The following is a 17954-nucleotide window of genomic DNA, read 5'->3' as shown; positions in this document are numbered from 1 at the left end:
TCAAAGATTTGCTGGAGCCCCCCTCAACTACTCAGCTGAATCATGATCAGTATATATTTTCCTGGAAATTTCCCAAGGTCAGAACAGAGGAAGGACTCAGAGCTCATAAATTGCCAGGAATAGTGCCTGTTTCCACTAGCCAGACTGTAAACCTCATAATTTACTGGTATGTGGCATTGGGTAGAGACCAGATGTGTTTTGTATCCAGGGTAGGAAAATATTATCCCTAAATTAACCACTGTTGTGTTCCCACCTAAAAATTATTCAATTCAATGTCTGAAACGATCAAGTTGTTTCCAAATAACTTACCTGCCTCCAAAACAAAGCTTGAAATTATTAACAGAAATACAAAGGTATTCAGTACCCAACAAGGCAGAATTGACTATGTCTAGAATCCAGAAAAAAATTAACATATATAACAAAAAGCAGGGAAAAAGGAAACACAATGAGAAGAAAAAATCATTAAAGGAAATCAACTCATAAGTGATATGCCTGTTAGAATTAACAAATCTGAGTGTTAAAACTATTATTAAAACTGTATTCCATATGTTTAAAAAGCTAAGGGAACTACTGAACATGGAAGATATTAAAAAGGCTCAAATTTTACTTCTAGAGATGATAAATACAATGGCTGAAATGAAAAATACACTACTTGATGAGATTAACAACTGATTAGGTGTTGCAGAAGACAAGATTAATGAACTTGAACACAGTAATATCAATTATACATAATGGAACACACAGAGAAAAATGACTTTAAATAAATGAACAGATAGATCACCAGTGAGCTGCAAGAAAACTTCTGATACCAAATAGATTGATAGCATGGAAATGGGAAGTATGTGGATACATTTACGTTTTATTATTACTTGATTGTCTTAAAAAGTGGTAATTAAAAGACAACCCAATTTAAAAAAAAAATAGGCACAATATTTGAACTGATATTTCACCAAGCAAAATATGATGTAGGAATTGTGGTTCACAAGCATAATATATAGCCATGGAAGAACAGTTATATCTTTCTTCATTACCTATTAGTCTCAAGACGATACACTAAGTACAATGCAAAATTATGGTACAAATTCCATATGGAGGAAGATGTGAGCATGTATCAGTACTGGGATGCATGGAAGCACCTGGGGCCACATCAAACATAGGAAGATTGAGAGATTAGTTTCAGTTTTGAACTAGGATCTTTGGCTGCCAGATGTTCCACATCCTGTGTAACAATAGCAAGGGTCACCACTATCAGGCCCTGATGGTAGGAAATGCATATGACCCCATCCACAGGAGCTGCAGGTTTGGTCACAATGACTGAGAAGGTGAGAACCAGAGTCAGAAAGCTCAATACATTGTTTTGGAATTTGGGACCTGGATCCAATTTATTTCAGGAAATTCACATGGAAGTAATTTATATTCTACTCTCATCTTTTTGATAGCTCCCTGCCTAATCCATAAAGATGCGACCTCCTCCTCCTGTGCCTGCCAAGGTATCCTCAACCTGCACCTCAGGAGTCCACATTTACAATTCAGATACCCAGGGCTTGGCTTTCCAGTGTCTTTTACCAAAAAAGAGTTAATGAGATCCAGTGTTGAAAGTAATATCAGCCCCTCGCAAGTAATGTCATTTTTAGATTCACATTTCAGAAGATTATGAATAATAATTTGATAGCAATAAATATCCTCTAATCACACTTGTCTGGAAAGATTACAAAGGTTGAACATTCCTGTTATAATATTCTTACAATATTATTGTTAGGTAGTAAACTTAATTCTCCCTAAAAAGATTTTTTTCTCAAGCAGGCAAATCTCGGTCCCAGTTCAAGCTGTTCTTTATCACTTTGTCCAATTTCTAGTGGCACTTTATATACCAAGTAAATGGCTGCAGAGCCACTCTGTCACCCTCAAAAGCACTCTGACACCTCCAGCTATCTCTACCTGTCGCCTGGACCTGTAGTGCCCAGCTCCTCCTGTCACTATCCTCTACCTCTCAAAGTGCCAAGCAAAGCAGAATGTGTGGGACCCAGAACAAACTGAAAATGTGGGGCCCCTGATTCAAAACGCATTAGGCATTTCAAAACGATGACAGCAGAAGATGAAACGAAGCATACGCCCTTCTAAGAACAAAGCCCTCTGTGACTACATGGACCACCTGCCCAGGAAGCCAGCCCTGAATTGACAAGCCTCTTAATCATCCTGCCTCCCAGTTTCTCTCAAACCCATTTTCCCCTTTGACTCTCATTAACATCTTCCCTTTGCTTCCATTTTGCTCCTTTATTTATCTCTCTGCTTCCTGTTGCACTGTCCTGTATGGATGTTACCCATACCATATCCCCCAAGAAATTCCCCAGAAACAGCCCCTGTGGAGGGCATATTTTCCTCAACTCTGAGTAATTTCGTCACCAGTCTTTACTTACCCTTGCAGCTTTTGCCCTATCTCTTTTGGGAAAACAAAGGAGGGTGGAGCTACATGGTCCCTGACTAGATGTTCTGGTTTGGGTGAGCAGGGCAGAGTGAGGACACCTTCCACATAGTGACTATTTTTGTTAACATCTAGACCATTTTAATAATGATCATTTTTTAGCCATTTTCTCTAGAGACCTAGTATTCTGCCTCTTTTCAAAATATAGTATCTACTCCTTGGTTTTAAAGATGTTAAGTTGTTGAACTGCCTCTACTGTAGTAAGTTGCTAACTATCTCTGCTTCTTAGAACTTCAGGTACTTTAGAGAAACACACAACGAAGCATATATATACATATATATATATGTATATACTAGTGGCCCGGTGCATGAAATTCATGCATGGGGGTGGGGGGTGTCCCTCAGCCTGGCCTCCACCCTCTCCAATCTGGGGCCCCTCGGGGGATGTCTGACTGTTGGTCTAGGCCCCAGGCCTAAAACGGCAGTCGGACATCCCTCTCACAATCCGGGACCGCTGGCTCCTAACTGCTCACCTGTCTGCCTGCCGGATTGCCCCTAACCACTTCTGCTTGCCAGCCTGATTGCCCCCTAACCACTCCCCTGCTGGCTTGATTGACACCTAACTGCTCCACTGCCAGCCTGACTACCCCCAAGTGCCCTCCCCTCCTGGCCCAATTGCCCCCAATTACCCTCGCCTGCCAGGCCAATCACCCACAATTGCCCTCCCCTGCCGAGACACACCTCCTTTGCCAGGACCTGCCTCCTCTGCACCAGTGGCGGAGAGGCCGGGACCAGCCTCCACTGTGCACGTGGCCATCTTGTGGTGGCCATCTTGTGGCGACGTCACGTGCAAGGGCCACCTAGGCTTTTATTAGTATAAATATATCCCTCTTTCCTCCCTCATCTATTGATCTCATTGTATTATATGTACTAATCCCTGACCTGCTTTTGATATTTACCAATGTTTTGGATATATTTGCATATCTGTCATAGCTCTGTATTTTAAAAAAATTACTTAATAAACTTAGTTTGCATACAATATTGATTAGTTTTCATTTTACAACACAGTGATTCAACATTTACATACCTTACAATGTGATCACCACAATAAGTCTAGTACCCATCTGCCACTGTGCAAAGTTTGGCTCCGGCCACTCACCTGCCTGCCTGCCTGCCTGATTGCCTCTATCCACTCTGCCTGCCGGACTACTTGCCCGCAACTGCCCCCCCTCCACCAGCCTGCTCGCCCCCAAATGCCCCCCGCCAGCCAGATCACCCCGAACTGCACCCCGTGCCAGCCTGTTTACCCCCAACTGCCACCCCTGCTGGCCTGCTTGCCCCTACCTTCCCTCCCCTCTGGCCTGCTCACCCCCAACTGCCCCCCTGCTGGCCTGTTCACTTCAAACATCACCCGCCCCCCCCGCTGTCCAGATCACCTCCAACTGACCCCCACTGATGGCCTGCTCACCCCCAACTGGCCCCACTGCTGGTCTGCTTACCCCCAACGGCCCCTGCTGTCCCATACTGGCCTGATCACCCCCTGGTGACACAAGATCCCAGCCTCTCCTATAATTTTTTTTTTTTTTTCAGCGCCTCCTTGAGCAGAGACCAGGGCCAGCTGGAAGCAAGTATCTAGGATTTATTTATCTTCTATAATTGAAACTTTATAGCCTTGAGTGGAGGCCAGGGCCGGCCAGGGCGGGAAGCTAGGCTTCCTCCATTGCCAGGGGCAACCCAAGCTTCTGGCTGGCTCCAGCTCCATGGCTGCTGCCATTTTTGTTGGGATTTATTTATCTTCTATAATTGAAATTTTGTAGCCTTGAGGAGAGGCCAGGGCCGGCAAGGCCAGGGCAGCAGGGAAGCTTGGCTTCCTCTATTGCCAGGGCAACCCAAGCCTCCTGCTTGCTGCAGCTCCATGGCCGGCCACCTTCTTGGTTGGGTTAATTTTCATACTCTCTTCTGATTGGCTGGTGGGCATGGCTTGTGGGTATAGCAGAGTGATGGTTAGTTTGCATGTTTCTCTTTTATTAGTGTAAATTCCCTATGTAATATCCCCATGACTTATTATTTTATAACTGGAGTGTGCTCCAGTTTTCACCCATCCACCAACTCCCTCCATTCTCACAACTCTTGGTTTATTCTCTGTATTTACAGTGTCTGTTTCTGTTTTGTTGTTTATTTTGTTTAGGTTCCAAATACAGGAAAAATTATATGGCACTTGTCTTTCTCTAACATATTTCACCTAGCATAATACCCTCTGGGGTCCATAGATATTGTCGCAAATTGCAAAATTCATCCTTTTTTATAGCTGAGTAATGTCTCATTGTATATATGACACATCTTATTTATCCATTTATCTATTGATGAACACCTAGGTTGCTTCCATATTTTGGCTATTGTAAATAATGCTGTAAGGAATATAGGGTTGCATATATCTTTTCAAATCAGTGATTTGCTTTCAAATTAGTATTTTTGCTTTTGCATATATCTTTTCAAATTCTGAAGTGGAATTGCTGAGTACTATGGGAGTTCTAATTTTAATTTTTAGAGGAATCTCCATGCTGTTTTCCATAGTGGCTGCTTCACTTTACAATCTAACCAACAATGCCTCAGGGCTCCCTTTTCTCCACATCCTCAGCAACACTTGTTATTTTGTGGACTCTGATGACAACTTTCTGACAGGTGTGAGGTTGTATATCATTGTACTATCACTTTGCATTTCTCTGATGATTAGTGACATTGAGCATATTTTCATATCTACTATCCAAAGACATTTCTTTGGAGAAATGTCTATTCAGATCTTCTGCACATTTTTAATCAGATTTTTTTATATTGAGTTCTATGAGTTCCTTATATACTTTTTATATTAAGTCTTTATCAAATATATCATGTGTGAATAACTTCTCCCATTCAGTAGGGTGTCTTTTCATTTTGTTGATGGTTTCCTTCACTGTGAAGAAACTGTTTAGACTGATGTAGTCCCAGTTATTTATTTTTGCTTTTGTTGCCCTTGACCGTGTGGTTCAATATTTTAATAGCTGTATGAAATTCCACTGCTTAAATCACAGTCTTTATGATAAAACTAGAATTTCCTGAGTAAAATAAATAATATTGCTTATTTCTAATGTATTCCACTTAAGCTTCACTAAGGCCTGCTGCTGTCAAAAGGCGGAATGAAAAAAATTTGCTTTCACACTCCATTCAAGAAGATTTTGTTACCATCAGGAGCTCCTCAATAGCTCATTTATTAAAGGCCATAACATAAAACCCTGGACAGCATTTTAGAAAAGCTTCTTAGATTCAGTTTTTAGCTCCATAAATATCATACCATTTTAAAGAGTTAAATCTGAGTTTCCATCTACCAGTTTATTGCCCTCACAAGACTAAATTCCTGATTTCTGATTTCGTTACTTGTTAACATTATTTCCCTTCTGTCTATAGCAGTATCTGATACCTGCCTTAGGTTTCATACATGAATTATTTAGCTAAGTGTAGGTAAACAGACAAATTCAGATGTATTTATTAAACATGTAGATGGTAAATTTAAATTTTATATGCAAAAAAGCACACACAAAACAAAACATTAAAACCTGTTTCTCAAATACCCATCTGCAATACAGTGAAAATGGTTAATCTCCAATGTAAAAGTTCTGTGGCACTTCCAAGAGAAATGTCCTACAAAAAATATACCCTTAGAGTCAAGTACTCACTGAATAATAATTGAGTTAAATGAACAAAACTGGAAAAATCACAAAGATTTCCACAGCTTATCCTGTTACCTCACACAAACATAGGCTGCCTTTTTCTCAAAGACCTTGACCCTAGAATACATAATTAGAGCTTAGGGGCTGTAATGAGGAATGTCTAAAACACAGGGCACACTGCAGAGCAACCTACTCACACTTGACATTTCAGATGGCTAAATTGCCTTTTTCAGTATTTAAGTCATTTTGAAACCCTGCAATTTTGTCTTTCTGGCAACCTTCAATTTTTCATTTGTTTTTGTTTACTCAGTACCCAGGAAAAGGAGGCTCAGCCCTGAGAACCATGTTCCTTTGGGCATCACCAGGTTTTCTTACATGTATTTCAGGTCCAGCTTCCCCCTTCATCTTAGACTCACAACCTATGTGTAACAGTATACAAAGGCAATATATTCGCCTTGACTCAAGAATTAATAAAGCGTTTCCCATCTAGCTTATCACTTTAATCTCCTCGTTTTGTTTCCAAAAGAACATAAGTTAGTTTTATTTACATGTATATGAGCTGGGCCACAAGCAGAGTACTGTTATTTGGAGCAACAAAAACAACTAATAGATATAAAAGGATGATTGCCTAATACTCTGTAATTGATACAATATTCTCTTGCTTATTTGTTGAATGCTATTCATTTACAAAGGCATCTTCTTTAGGGCAAAGACTCTCACTCCATTTGCTACGTATTATTTACAAACTATAATGCAAGTAATTAATAAATATAAATTTACTATCAAAGACTTTTAATTTGAAACATCCTTTTTCTGATCATCTGTCTACTGATTGTACATCTTGCTACTGAGTTTTGACCCCATAATTGAGTCTCCTTGTCTTTGGTGTCACCCACACTTATATTGGTCATCACAGTTCTTACCAGATGGAGCAAGGACCCTCCTGAAGAAACGGGAGTGTGGGGGTCCACCCCCTCCTTCAACAGTCGAAGCGCTGAAAGAATGAAAGAGGAGAAGAGAATTACAATACATCTTTCTTCCACACTCTGACCTAAAAGTTACAGGATCAACTGTAACCAGACATCACATGGTACATCTCCTTGCTGACTTGGATATCTTCCTTCTCTGCCATTAGGAAAGTCCAGGAAGGCAAGGTCCTTGGAAGGCAAAACCTTGGAAGAAATCGTAATAACTTAAGATATGCTGGTGGTAGCTTCTTACTGGAAGAAAGTAGCAATGACTTGAACAACTTCTGATTGAAGTGAAAGAAGAAAGTGCTAAGCAGGACTGCATCTGAACAACAAGAAGACAAAAACCATGACTACAGAAGCAATACAAAACTGTGTCACAGACACTGAAGACATTGAAAGGGTTAAAGATTTTGGTCATCTTGTTTCAGTCATCAGTTCAAATGGAGATGAGAGCCAAGAAAACAACAGAAGGCTGAGACTTGGAAGGCAGCAATGGAAGAAGTGGGGAAGATCACCAAGAGCAAAGATGTGTCATTAGAGATCAAGGCTAAGATCAATCACACCCCCTTGTTGCCAATAACTATCTATGGAGAGTGGCGTCACTATGATGGGATTAGTGCCCTCACAAGGAGATGAAGAGTCCAGAGCTCCCCCTCTGGTCACGTGAGAACAGAGGAGAGGGCACCCATCTGTCAACCAAGAAGACTGGTCTCACCAGGGGCCATATCTATTGGAGCCTTGATCTTGGACTTCCCAGCCTCCAAAATTGTGAGGAATAACTGTTTGTTGTGTAATCCCCCAGTCCACAGCAGCATGAGCTAAGACAATAAGAGAGGGTCCAACAAAGGCTAGAGAGGGTCTCTTGCTCTCACTTTCTGTTTAAATGTAGATTCAGGATCATCCCAGAGGGGTGGCTGCAGTGAGGGTGCATGGCTTTGCTGTTGGGTTTAAAGAATGGACTACCCAGCCTGTGGCTTAATGGGAATGCAGAGAGAAGGACCTAACGCAGCACTAACTGCCAAGGTGGGGCTGAGCTACCATGTCCAGGGAATCCAGTTTATAAAGAGCAGAACATTGAAGGTAATCTCCACAGACGCAGGGTGGACCATAGCAATGTGCTGGGAATGCTCAAGGACAGTTGGAGATGAAGCTATAGATGTCTAGATGTGGAGATAAATGGATAGATGGAGGGAAAGATAGATGGATAGACAAATATGTGTTTATGAATGTATTACACATGTTACTGATATAAAGGCTGTGTAGTTCACAATTAAAAACATTAATTAAATATATAATACTAATTATTATAAATTCCACATAGCCAACTGATTCTCACAAAATGTTGTGTTTTGTGTTTTTTTTTTAATTTTACTGAACTCTTGGATCAACAGGCAATCTATGGGTACAATTAATGATTGTGACCTTGATGTCTGGTTGATATTTTCATTGACATTAATGCGTAAGAGCCAGGGATCCCAAACTATGAGCGTAGGCAGCAGGCCAGATCCAGCCCTGGCCTGTTTTTGTACAGCATTTGAGCGAAGAATGACTTTTACATTTTTAAAGGATACATAAGAAATAAAACAGCAATAAAAGAAATTCAAGAATACTGTGCACCATAGATTCTGCATAGCTAAAGTTTAAAATATTTACTATCTAGCCCTTTACATAAAAAAATTTGCTGAGCCCTGAGTAAGATTAAAGTGAACCAATGAAGTATGTCAGAACATTATTTATTTATCAATGATCTGGGCAACATGTTTGATGAATCAGACAACAGATTTTGAATAACATGATCATATTTCACTGCATTTTTGTGCTATTCACACCATCATGGCTACTGACACATTTTTAAATACAGCCTGCATCATTAATATTTACTCCATCATTTCATCAATTCTAAACAATCAATAAGACAATAAATCAAGCCCTGATTTGTAGTTTTCTATTTCTGTGGTGCAATCCTTCCCACCATGTTTGATTTTAAGCTACTCATGTGATATTGCTAAACCCATAGTTGGGAAAAGACGTGACATACCTCACAATTATGTGGCATTTCCACCATACAAACACAGAAAAAGTAAATAACTTCATGAGCATAAATGAGAGAAAAATGTGATGAGCTAATTAGGAAATGTTAAGTTTTGAGTATGTATTATTTTGTTTTTAATAAAATCTACTTAGTTGTAAGTTTATATGCTAACTTTTTAATATAAGTTTAGTTTATTTCACAACGGACCCACAAATTCCTGAAATTTTAACAACTGGCTACCAGGGGATGCAGGGTAAGCTCCAGGACACTCCAGGAAGCAGCTGAGGTAGATGAGGAACCTTTTCCAAGAATCTCCAGGAATGAGGACACTACAGGCAAGAACTCCAGAATTTCCTTCTTGCCACAGTGATAGAGATGGCTAAGCCCCAGCCCTTCCTTCATCCAGTCAGACATCAGCCTACAGTGAAAACTCTGAGCATTTCTTTTCTTAGAAAGAAGGCCTATTTTGTGAAACAGCTGTTTACATTGCCAGGTGGAACTCATTCAGAACCTGGACATTGACTGGTTTGCCCCTGGATATCTCAGGAGGAAACTCAACAATAAGATAAAATCAACTATTAACAACATAAAGAAACAATGGAGAGTGAGCTAAATTCCATGCCTTTGCTAAGGGTTAAAAATGGGACATCCTAAGGTACCTAGATATCTATAATAATAAAAGTGTAATATGTTAATTAGACGACCTTCCGGACAAAGCCAGGGCTGTGAGGGAAGCCCGGGTCCCAGGTGCCTGCCAGCAGCCGGAGGGAAGCCTGGGTCCTGGGTGCCAGAGGGAAGCCAGTGCCGGCAGCTGGAAGGGGCGGGGGGTGGGGGGGGTGGAAAAAGGACCTACTCTTGTATGAATTCCGTGCATCGGGCCTCTAGTAAAGATATAATGAAGAAAATGCAAACTGTGTTATAATTCATTTATAACAGAATTTTTAAAAAGAAAGTGGCACATCTTTATAAAACTAACACACACTGAGCATTTTTACACCTACTTAGGGTCTGACACTGCTCTAAGCACTTTAAATATAATAATTACTTCAATTTTTTTCAACTCACATTGTAGTTACCATAATTGTCACTGCTTTACTAAAGGAAACTAATGCTCTGATGACTATGTGCTGTCCCAAGCCACGGGACAGCATGGTGGATCTAGAACTTGAGTGTGGGCCGTATAACTCCAAAGACTGTATTCTTCACCAAGAAAAGTAGTTTCCCTCTCACATCACATGATTGTTGAAGGTGACCCTTCAACTCTGAAATGAAACAGAAATCAAGATCAATTATAATGCCCTCATAATTAACTAAATTTGTGGGATTAGGTTAAAATATTTTCTCCAAAAAGGTATGGGTTCATAGCAAACTTGTAATCATATGATTCAAATCACCAGTTGAGTGAAATCGCCCCACTACTCTGAGTCTTCTGTTACAATAAAATCTGCAAGAAAACAGCCTAAGGAAAACCAGCCATCTGGGAACCAAGCAGAATCATGAAGCTTAGGATTCCTTTTATAGTGTAACTGTTTGGAACTGATTCAGCATTTATTGTATATTTGTGGCTTCATCATCAAGCTGCCACAAAACTTCAAGATGATTTGAAATTTAAAAAGAAACATTCAGTATCCAATTTTCAGATATTGGGGTAAAAAAAAATGGACTAAAGTACACCATAAAATTTTGCTAAGGAGCTTTAATAAAAGAGGCAGCTGTCCCCACTGAATGTCCCCACTATCAATCACCACAATAACCAAACCTCGTAGTCCACCTGATAACCAGCATTTATTTTCAGTCTCTAGATATTACCATGAGTTATCTGTGCTGATGGTATATAGCACATTGATGACAGTAACTTGATAAAAGTAAGTACTTTGGCAATCCTGTGAGCTGATTATGGACCTTCTATTGCATAGCAACTAGGACTGCTCTCACATAATTCTCATGATGACGGTGGGTCTGTATACACAAAGATTTTACATTTAAAATCAAGAGAGAAAAGGAAGAGTTAAACAAAACACAACTGTGGGTGCTAAATTTTGTCCTAGTTATAAGCTCTTCAAAAGGAATTTTCTAGAAAGAGGAAAAGACAATAATATATAATAAGATGTTAGCAATTGGTAAATCTGGTTGAAAGGTATATGGGAGTTCTTTGTATTGTTTTCCCAACTTTTCTGTAAGTTTTGTTTTATTTCTAAATAAAAAGTTACAATGAATAACAACTAAAAAATCAAGCCAGTGTCATTTTTTTTCCTTAAATGATAACAAAAACATCTATGTGAAGACTTCTAAAAGTACAGATGTGAAAATTTCCATAAAAATTGATAGTCCTCTAAGAAATGCTTTAGAGGTGTATCTTACCACATCAATATGTCAGTAAAGAAGGGAAGCTGAAAGCAGTGATATAGAAATTGTGTTAACACCACAAAATTTCCATTTGCTCCTTAACATACATATTTCCTGCCCTAGTTAGAACTTGAATTTCAGGATGTCTAAGAATGACTTGAGGATTTTTTAAAATAGATTTTACTAGTTCTTTCCTTCTCGATCTAGCTTTCATTATTCTCTATGCCTTCACCCACAATCTCCATCATGGAATTGTAATTCCATAGATATTCTGTATGTCTCCTTATGTACAGTGGCCCTATGAAGGGCAACAAATGAATGTTAAAGCTAAAATATTTCTCCCCCAAGAGCGAACTTTTCCATATTTGGGAGCTATTCTTTTTTTTTTTTTTTTTTTTAGTATATTTTATTGATTTCAGAAAGGGAGAGGGAAAGAGAGATAAAAACATCAATGATGAGAGAGAATCATTGATTGGCTGCCTCCTGCATGGCCCACACTGGTGGTCTAGCCTGCAACCGGGCATCTGCCCTGACTATGGACATGACCTCCTGGTTCACAGGTCAATGCTCAACCACTGAGCCATGCCAGCCAGGCAGGGTTTCTTGCCTTTTTAAGAATTACACCCTATTCCCACTTTCAGTTACTCAGATCCGTTAGTATGGGGATAGGATCTAAAACTATGCATGTTAACAAAGCACTGCAGGAGATTCTGGTGCAAATGCCACTGAAGACACTGCTAGGATTTAACAATTTCACAAAATTACCCATGAATATCTCTCTTGGAGCAATAGAACCAGCAGTGGCAGTTAACAACTCGTGGTAGACTGTTTCCCATTTATTTACCATGGAGCACAATACCCTCTAGATCTATCCATGCTTTACCACTGAGATTCTGGCCCCTCCTGCTGCATGTACCACTGTACCCCTCAGAACACACAATTTATTCTCAATAAATACATCAATAAATATACATTTAGTGAAACTTATCGGACCTGAATCTTGGTTTAGTGAAGCGATTTGAGAGGAGAGGGTCAAGGTCTTTGTAGATGGGAAGGCCTCAGGTCAGAACACACCCTAACCTGGGAAATGATTCTCAACCCTCCCTATGATGTAGAACAGCTAGTAGAACTTTTTAAAAAATACAAATGCTCAAGTTCTGTCATCAAATTCTTAAATTCAGTCAGCCCCAGATGTGCCCATCTATAAGTGTTTAAGGTCAAGGCATCTCAGTGATTATAATACTGGGAAGGGTGGGCAGCAGTGCAAATCAGTATCCAAAGGGCTGTTTAGCTTGTTTCAATCCCACCCATCATATCTGAGGGGGTCTAATAGGCTTTTAAACTCACAGTGAGCATCTGCCTGAAATCTATATTCAGGTGAGTTGCTCAGTCATACCTTGAGTGGTCCCTTCTGATTTGGTCAGGTCCACATGCATCAGCGGGACACTCAAGGTTGCTACAAGCTACTCTCCTAAAAAGGAGACCTGTGAGGATTGGGTACGGGGTCAGAGCTGTATTAGGGTTCCAGACTTAGCAAAAGAACTACAGACTAATCAGCTAGGTGCAGTGAAGAATCAAATGGGCAGAAGCCCACCTCAGCTGCACTGGCCTACCAGGCTTTGGGCAGTTAAGACTAATTTCATATTACTTTGCAATGGGTTTAAGATTTCTGCTTTGCTACCCAACTTGGTAAAAACTGGATCTAACTTAAGCCTGGAGGTTGTAAGCCCAAAGGCCAAGATCCCCATTGCCAAGCTGACTCAAAATCCCAACCCAATGAGCAGGTATGACTAACGCAACAACAATCCAATGAGTGTCTTGTATGTGCTAAACACTATCTTAGAAGTTGGAGTTGTGAGAGAATATATGCATTTTTTAAATCCTGTCTTCATAGAGTTTATAATGTAGTGGATTGTGGGTATAGAAGACAAAAGACAAAGAAGAAATACAATAGTTATACAATAGAGGGCTTTGCAATTCTCAAATCAGTGACTGAATATCCTGAATATATTTTTGAAAATTATTTGCCATTTTTATCTTCAAATGTTGCTTGTAACCGATTCTCTCTTTCCCCTTCAAGGAACTCACTGACTTGCAGCTGAAAAGATATTCCAAAAAAGGCTATTATCAAATTCACCTATTCTACAGAATTTCTAACACATATTACTAAGGTATATATGCCTGTTGGGAGTCAGGAATGGCCTCTGTACCTAAACCAATTCTAAATCATTAACTCTAAATATCCCCAAACAGAATTCAAGTGACAGTTTTATGACAACATAAATTTAACTGCATCGTATTTCTTCAGACCTTGATGCAGGAACAGTAAATCCAGAATGCACACAGTATAAATACATGATTCATTTTTTATTTTCTCTCTATATATGATCCACTGTCAATTTATGTTACATAACTTTAAAATGCTCTTTTTTACATGCCACTGCACTGCACTAACATCTTTGTAGGAGATCAGATAAATAGACCTGTGTAGACTTCATTCTGAACTCTTTAGTGTATTCTTTCATCTAATTGTTCATCTTTTGATAAATCAGAATTGCACATTTTTTGTAATTATTATTGTTTTACTTCATCCTGAAAGATTATATTAAAAGTTTGCCATAACTGTTAAAAAATGAGTATTAACATTTAAAAATGCTGGTTACTAAGTAATAACTATTCTTTGGTAAATCAAACTGCTACAACTAATACCATTGAGAACAAAAGTAACTATCCAAGAGAGAAAAAGGGACATGAGATATCCTAATGCCATATCCCTATCAAAATTCTAAGGGCCTTAAAAATAATGAAATGCTGACTAAAATTACAGGGGTCCCTGAATAGCCAAAACAATCTTGAAAAAGCAAGAAAAATAAGATGGGATAATTCATACTTTCTGATTTCAAAACTAACTGCAAAGCAATAGTAATCAAAACAGTATGGCAGTGACATAATGTAGACATATGGATCAAGGAAATAGAATTGAGAATTCAGAATCCAAAAACCTATAGATCTCTTTCAACAACAGTTCCATCTTTCAATGGAAGAAGGGATAGTCCCTTCAACAAGTGTGGTTTCTGGAAACAACTGGATGCTTCAATAATAAAAATAAAGAAAAATAACAAGTATTGGTGAGAATGGAGAAACTGAAACCCTCAGATTATAGATGGAAATGTAAAATGGTTCAGTGATTGGAAAGTAGTCTAAAGATGCTTCAATCCCACCCCTAGGTATAAACCCAAAACTATTTACAACAAGTACTCCAACAAATACCTGTTCATGAATGCCCATAGCAGCACTATTCACAATAGACAACATAACCCAAATGTCTGATGGTTAAACAATGAGCAATATATCTGTATAATGGAATATCATCTGGCCATAACAAAGGAATGCATGCTACATGCTACATATGAACAAACATTAACATTATGCTAAGTGAAAAATGTCAGAAACACTAAACTGTTGAATCTCAGAGGGAAGGTAGGAGGGATAGATTGGTAGGTAGGAAGAGATCAACCAAAGAACTTATATGCATATATACGAAACTCATGGACACAGACAATAGTGTGGGGAAGCCTGGAGTGGAGGGATGCGGGGGCGGTGGCTAGAAGAGGTCAGTGGGGGGGTGGGGAGTAAAGAGGACACATCTGTAATACTTTCAACAATAAAGATAAATTAAAAATACAGTAAAATCAATAAAAGCATATTTTAAGAACACACAGACATGCTTAGTTTTACTTGACCCTACTATTTCCAAGTTTCTATTTCAACCATTCCCTTTCCTTTTGAGTCTTATTAAATCAGTACATTTTTCTCTTTTATACTCAGACATATGCCCCATTAAGCATTTATAACTGTTGTCCCAGAGAAACCCACGTAGAAAAATATGTACCTTGTGACACATTAAGGCAGACAGATAAATGCTGCCTTTCAGAAAATTATCCATTCCAATTTTAATACTTGCCAGTGGCCTCGGCATTCAACAAAATCTGGTAAGCCCTCCCTGTCCCAGACTGTTCATGATCATAGAAGCTGCCAAAAATTCTATTAGTTAGGTCTTCACATGAAAAAAAAAAAACAACACCCTGCAAATGCAAAATCAACATTATTTAATATTCTTGCATGTTGAATACTTTAAATAAGAAATTTCAATTTATTTCTTAAACATTTTTTTAAAATCCAGTATTATGTACAGCAACTAAGTTTTGCTAATGAATATCAAATACTTCAGTCACAGAGGTGCTGAGGATATTTCTGTTTCATGGAAAATCAAGGAAACATAAGGCATGCATGATGGATATCATTCTTTATAGAGTATAAAGAAATCTTTTCCTAGTGCCCAAGTCTGGTTTAGCTTCAATCTATACTGAGCTTTTAAATTTGATTCCTCATGTTCTTTGTTAAAAAATTCATGATTAAAATTTGAAGAGAAGGTCTATAAAAGTCAGAGGCAAGGGTAAAACGAGTCAGGCTTCAGGGATATGTCAATATATTGTAACTGGAAGGGGTACTTTTCAATGAAGTTAGAAACACTAAAAATAAATCTGCATGTGTCCTAAAAGGGATACTTCTTGTGTTGTCACCTAATCTACCTGTCAAGCAAGATGCTGTCCCATGTGGAGCGTGCTTCCCTAAAAGTTCAGAAATGTGACAGTGGTAATAGTCTCAGCTTCTGTTCTAGTCTATTTCTGTTTATTAAATAGGAAACCAGATACTAGTGTGGACTGCAAAAGTCACCTTGCTTCAAGAAAGAAAACAAACATACAAAAGATAGGTTTGACTAGAAACTGTAATAATTAAGCAAGTGACAAAAATTACTGAATAAGTACATCCTCCATGTCTTTGGACTCAATGAAATACATCCTTATTTTAAAAGAAACAATAACCACAATGACCTAATGATCTGCGCTCCATGTCTCTCCTCCCCTCCTCCCCTTCTCCCTCTCTGTTTTTCTATACTACTTAGATCAGACCACACTGGTTTTCTGGTTTTCCTTGTTACTTAAAATAATATAATCTAATAGGCAAAAGATTGGCAGACAATACGAAGTAGAACTTTTCTGCAAGGAATAAATGAAGTAGAGTCAAAACACTATCCTGTGTCTCACACTTTCTTAGATTACTGCTCAACAGTTATCTAAAAACTAGTGTCCCAGTGCACTGATTTGTGCACATTTAAAGGAAATTAATTAGGAAAAGTATTTTCATATCACTATTCACCCTTTCTCTATAATAGAAGTGTCAACCAACTTCACTATGGACAATGACAGATCGAAACATGCATGTGTGATTGGCACCAGCAAGAGCTCTATATGTATCACGCATGTGCAAGTCAACTTAGCCTTTTTATAGATACAGAATAAACTTGCTTAATTAGACCTGCTTTCTGATTTAGCTAAACTTTTTCCAGCCCAGTGAAGCACCCCAACTTCTCTTTCAGGTAATTGTCAGCAACACAGCAATAAATATCAACACGAAGCAGATTATTATTGTAGATCACACAGGGAGAACAAAGGGTAAACTATTTAACTCCAGCAGTGTTTGACTATATTCTACACAGTGAGAAAACCTGAAGTCATTTTTAAGTTCCACCATTTCTTACTTCTTTTCAGTCAGGTCAAGTTGCTAAGCTTTCTAAATCTCCATTTTCTCTCTAATGAAAAGAAAATAGGATTCCGCGAGTCTCCTATCTACCTACTCCAGGACTTCTGTGAGGATCAAATGGGATGAGGCACGAGAAAATGCCTCACAGACATTTAGTTAAAGTATAAAATATTTGCACCTGGCTATAAAGCAAGTCGTGTTCCTAGGCTGAAGAAACTGCAAGGAGGCTAGTCGCTAGGGAGAGGAAGCCGGGTGTTGCTATGTGACATCATTACCTGGTGCCCACAGTGACCATTTCCAGGCTGGGCTGGGCTGTGGGCCACATTTTGTGCCATGGGGTCTCAGCAGCATAGGCTGCGATTTGGTGGGCTGTAGCTCTGGGGTGGTAGAGGGGCCTGTGTCCCACTTATGGGAAGCAGAGTGTTGCTTTGTCAGTGCCAGGTCCGTGGTGCTGTTTCTTTGTAAATGGCCAGTGTGCATCACGGCAGCTCCTGCATTGAGTGTCTACCCCCTGGTGGTCCATGCACGTCATAGTGACCGGTCAGACAGTCAGAGGGACACTTAGCATATTAGCCTTTTATATATAGATAGATAGATATAGATATAGATATAGATATAGATATAGAGATAGAGATAGAGATAGAGATAGAGATAGAGATAGAGATATAGATATAGATATAGATATAGATATAGATATAGATATAGATATAGATATATAGATATATATAGATATAGATATGTAGAAAACAGAACTATGTTAATATTTTGCACATCTAGATGTTGTAAACATTAAAAATTGACTCTAATTTAGACATTATAAAAGCAAATTTAAAATCCTGTATGAATAATACATTACTTACTATCTTGCCATGTTA

General features: G+C 38.9%; 1 protein-coding gene across 1 annotated transcript in view; it reads right to left on the bottom strand.

The window, feature by feature from the left end:
- The window catches only part of MYO16 (myosin XVI), a 421185-nt gene that overhangs the window by 376649 nt on the left and 26582 nt on the right, over nucleotides 1-17954 (bottom strand). The window contains exon 2 of the mRNA XM_008143943.3: nucleotides 7050-7120. Within this exon, the coding sequence (XP_008142165.3) occupies nucleotides 7050-7120 (71 nt within the window). The remainder of the gene's footprint in view (nucleotides 1-7049; nucleotides 7121-17954) is intronic.

This window comes from Eptesicus fuscus, chromosome 8, assembly GCF_027574615.1.
Source record: "Eptesicus fuscus isolate TK198812 chromosome 8, DD_ASM_mEF_20220401, whole genome shotgun sequence".
Lineage (NCBI taxonomy): Eukaryota > Metazoa > Chordata > Mammalia > Chiroptera > Vespertilionidae > Eptesicus > Eptesicus fuscus.
Note: the sequence above shows the minus strand (reverse complement) of the source record. Positions and strands in the feature narration are given on the sequence as shown.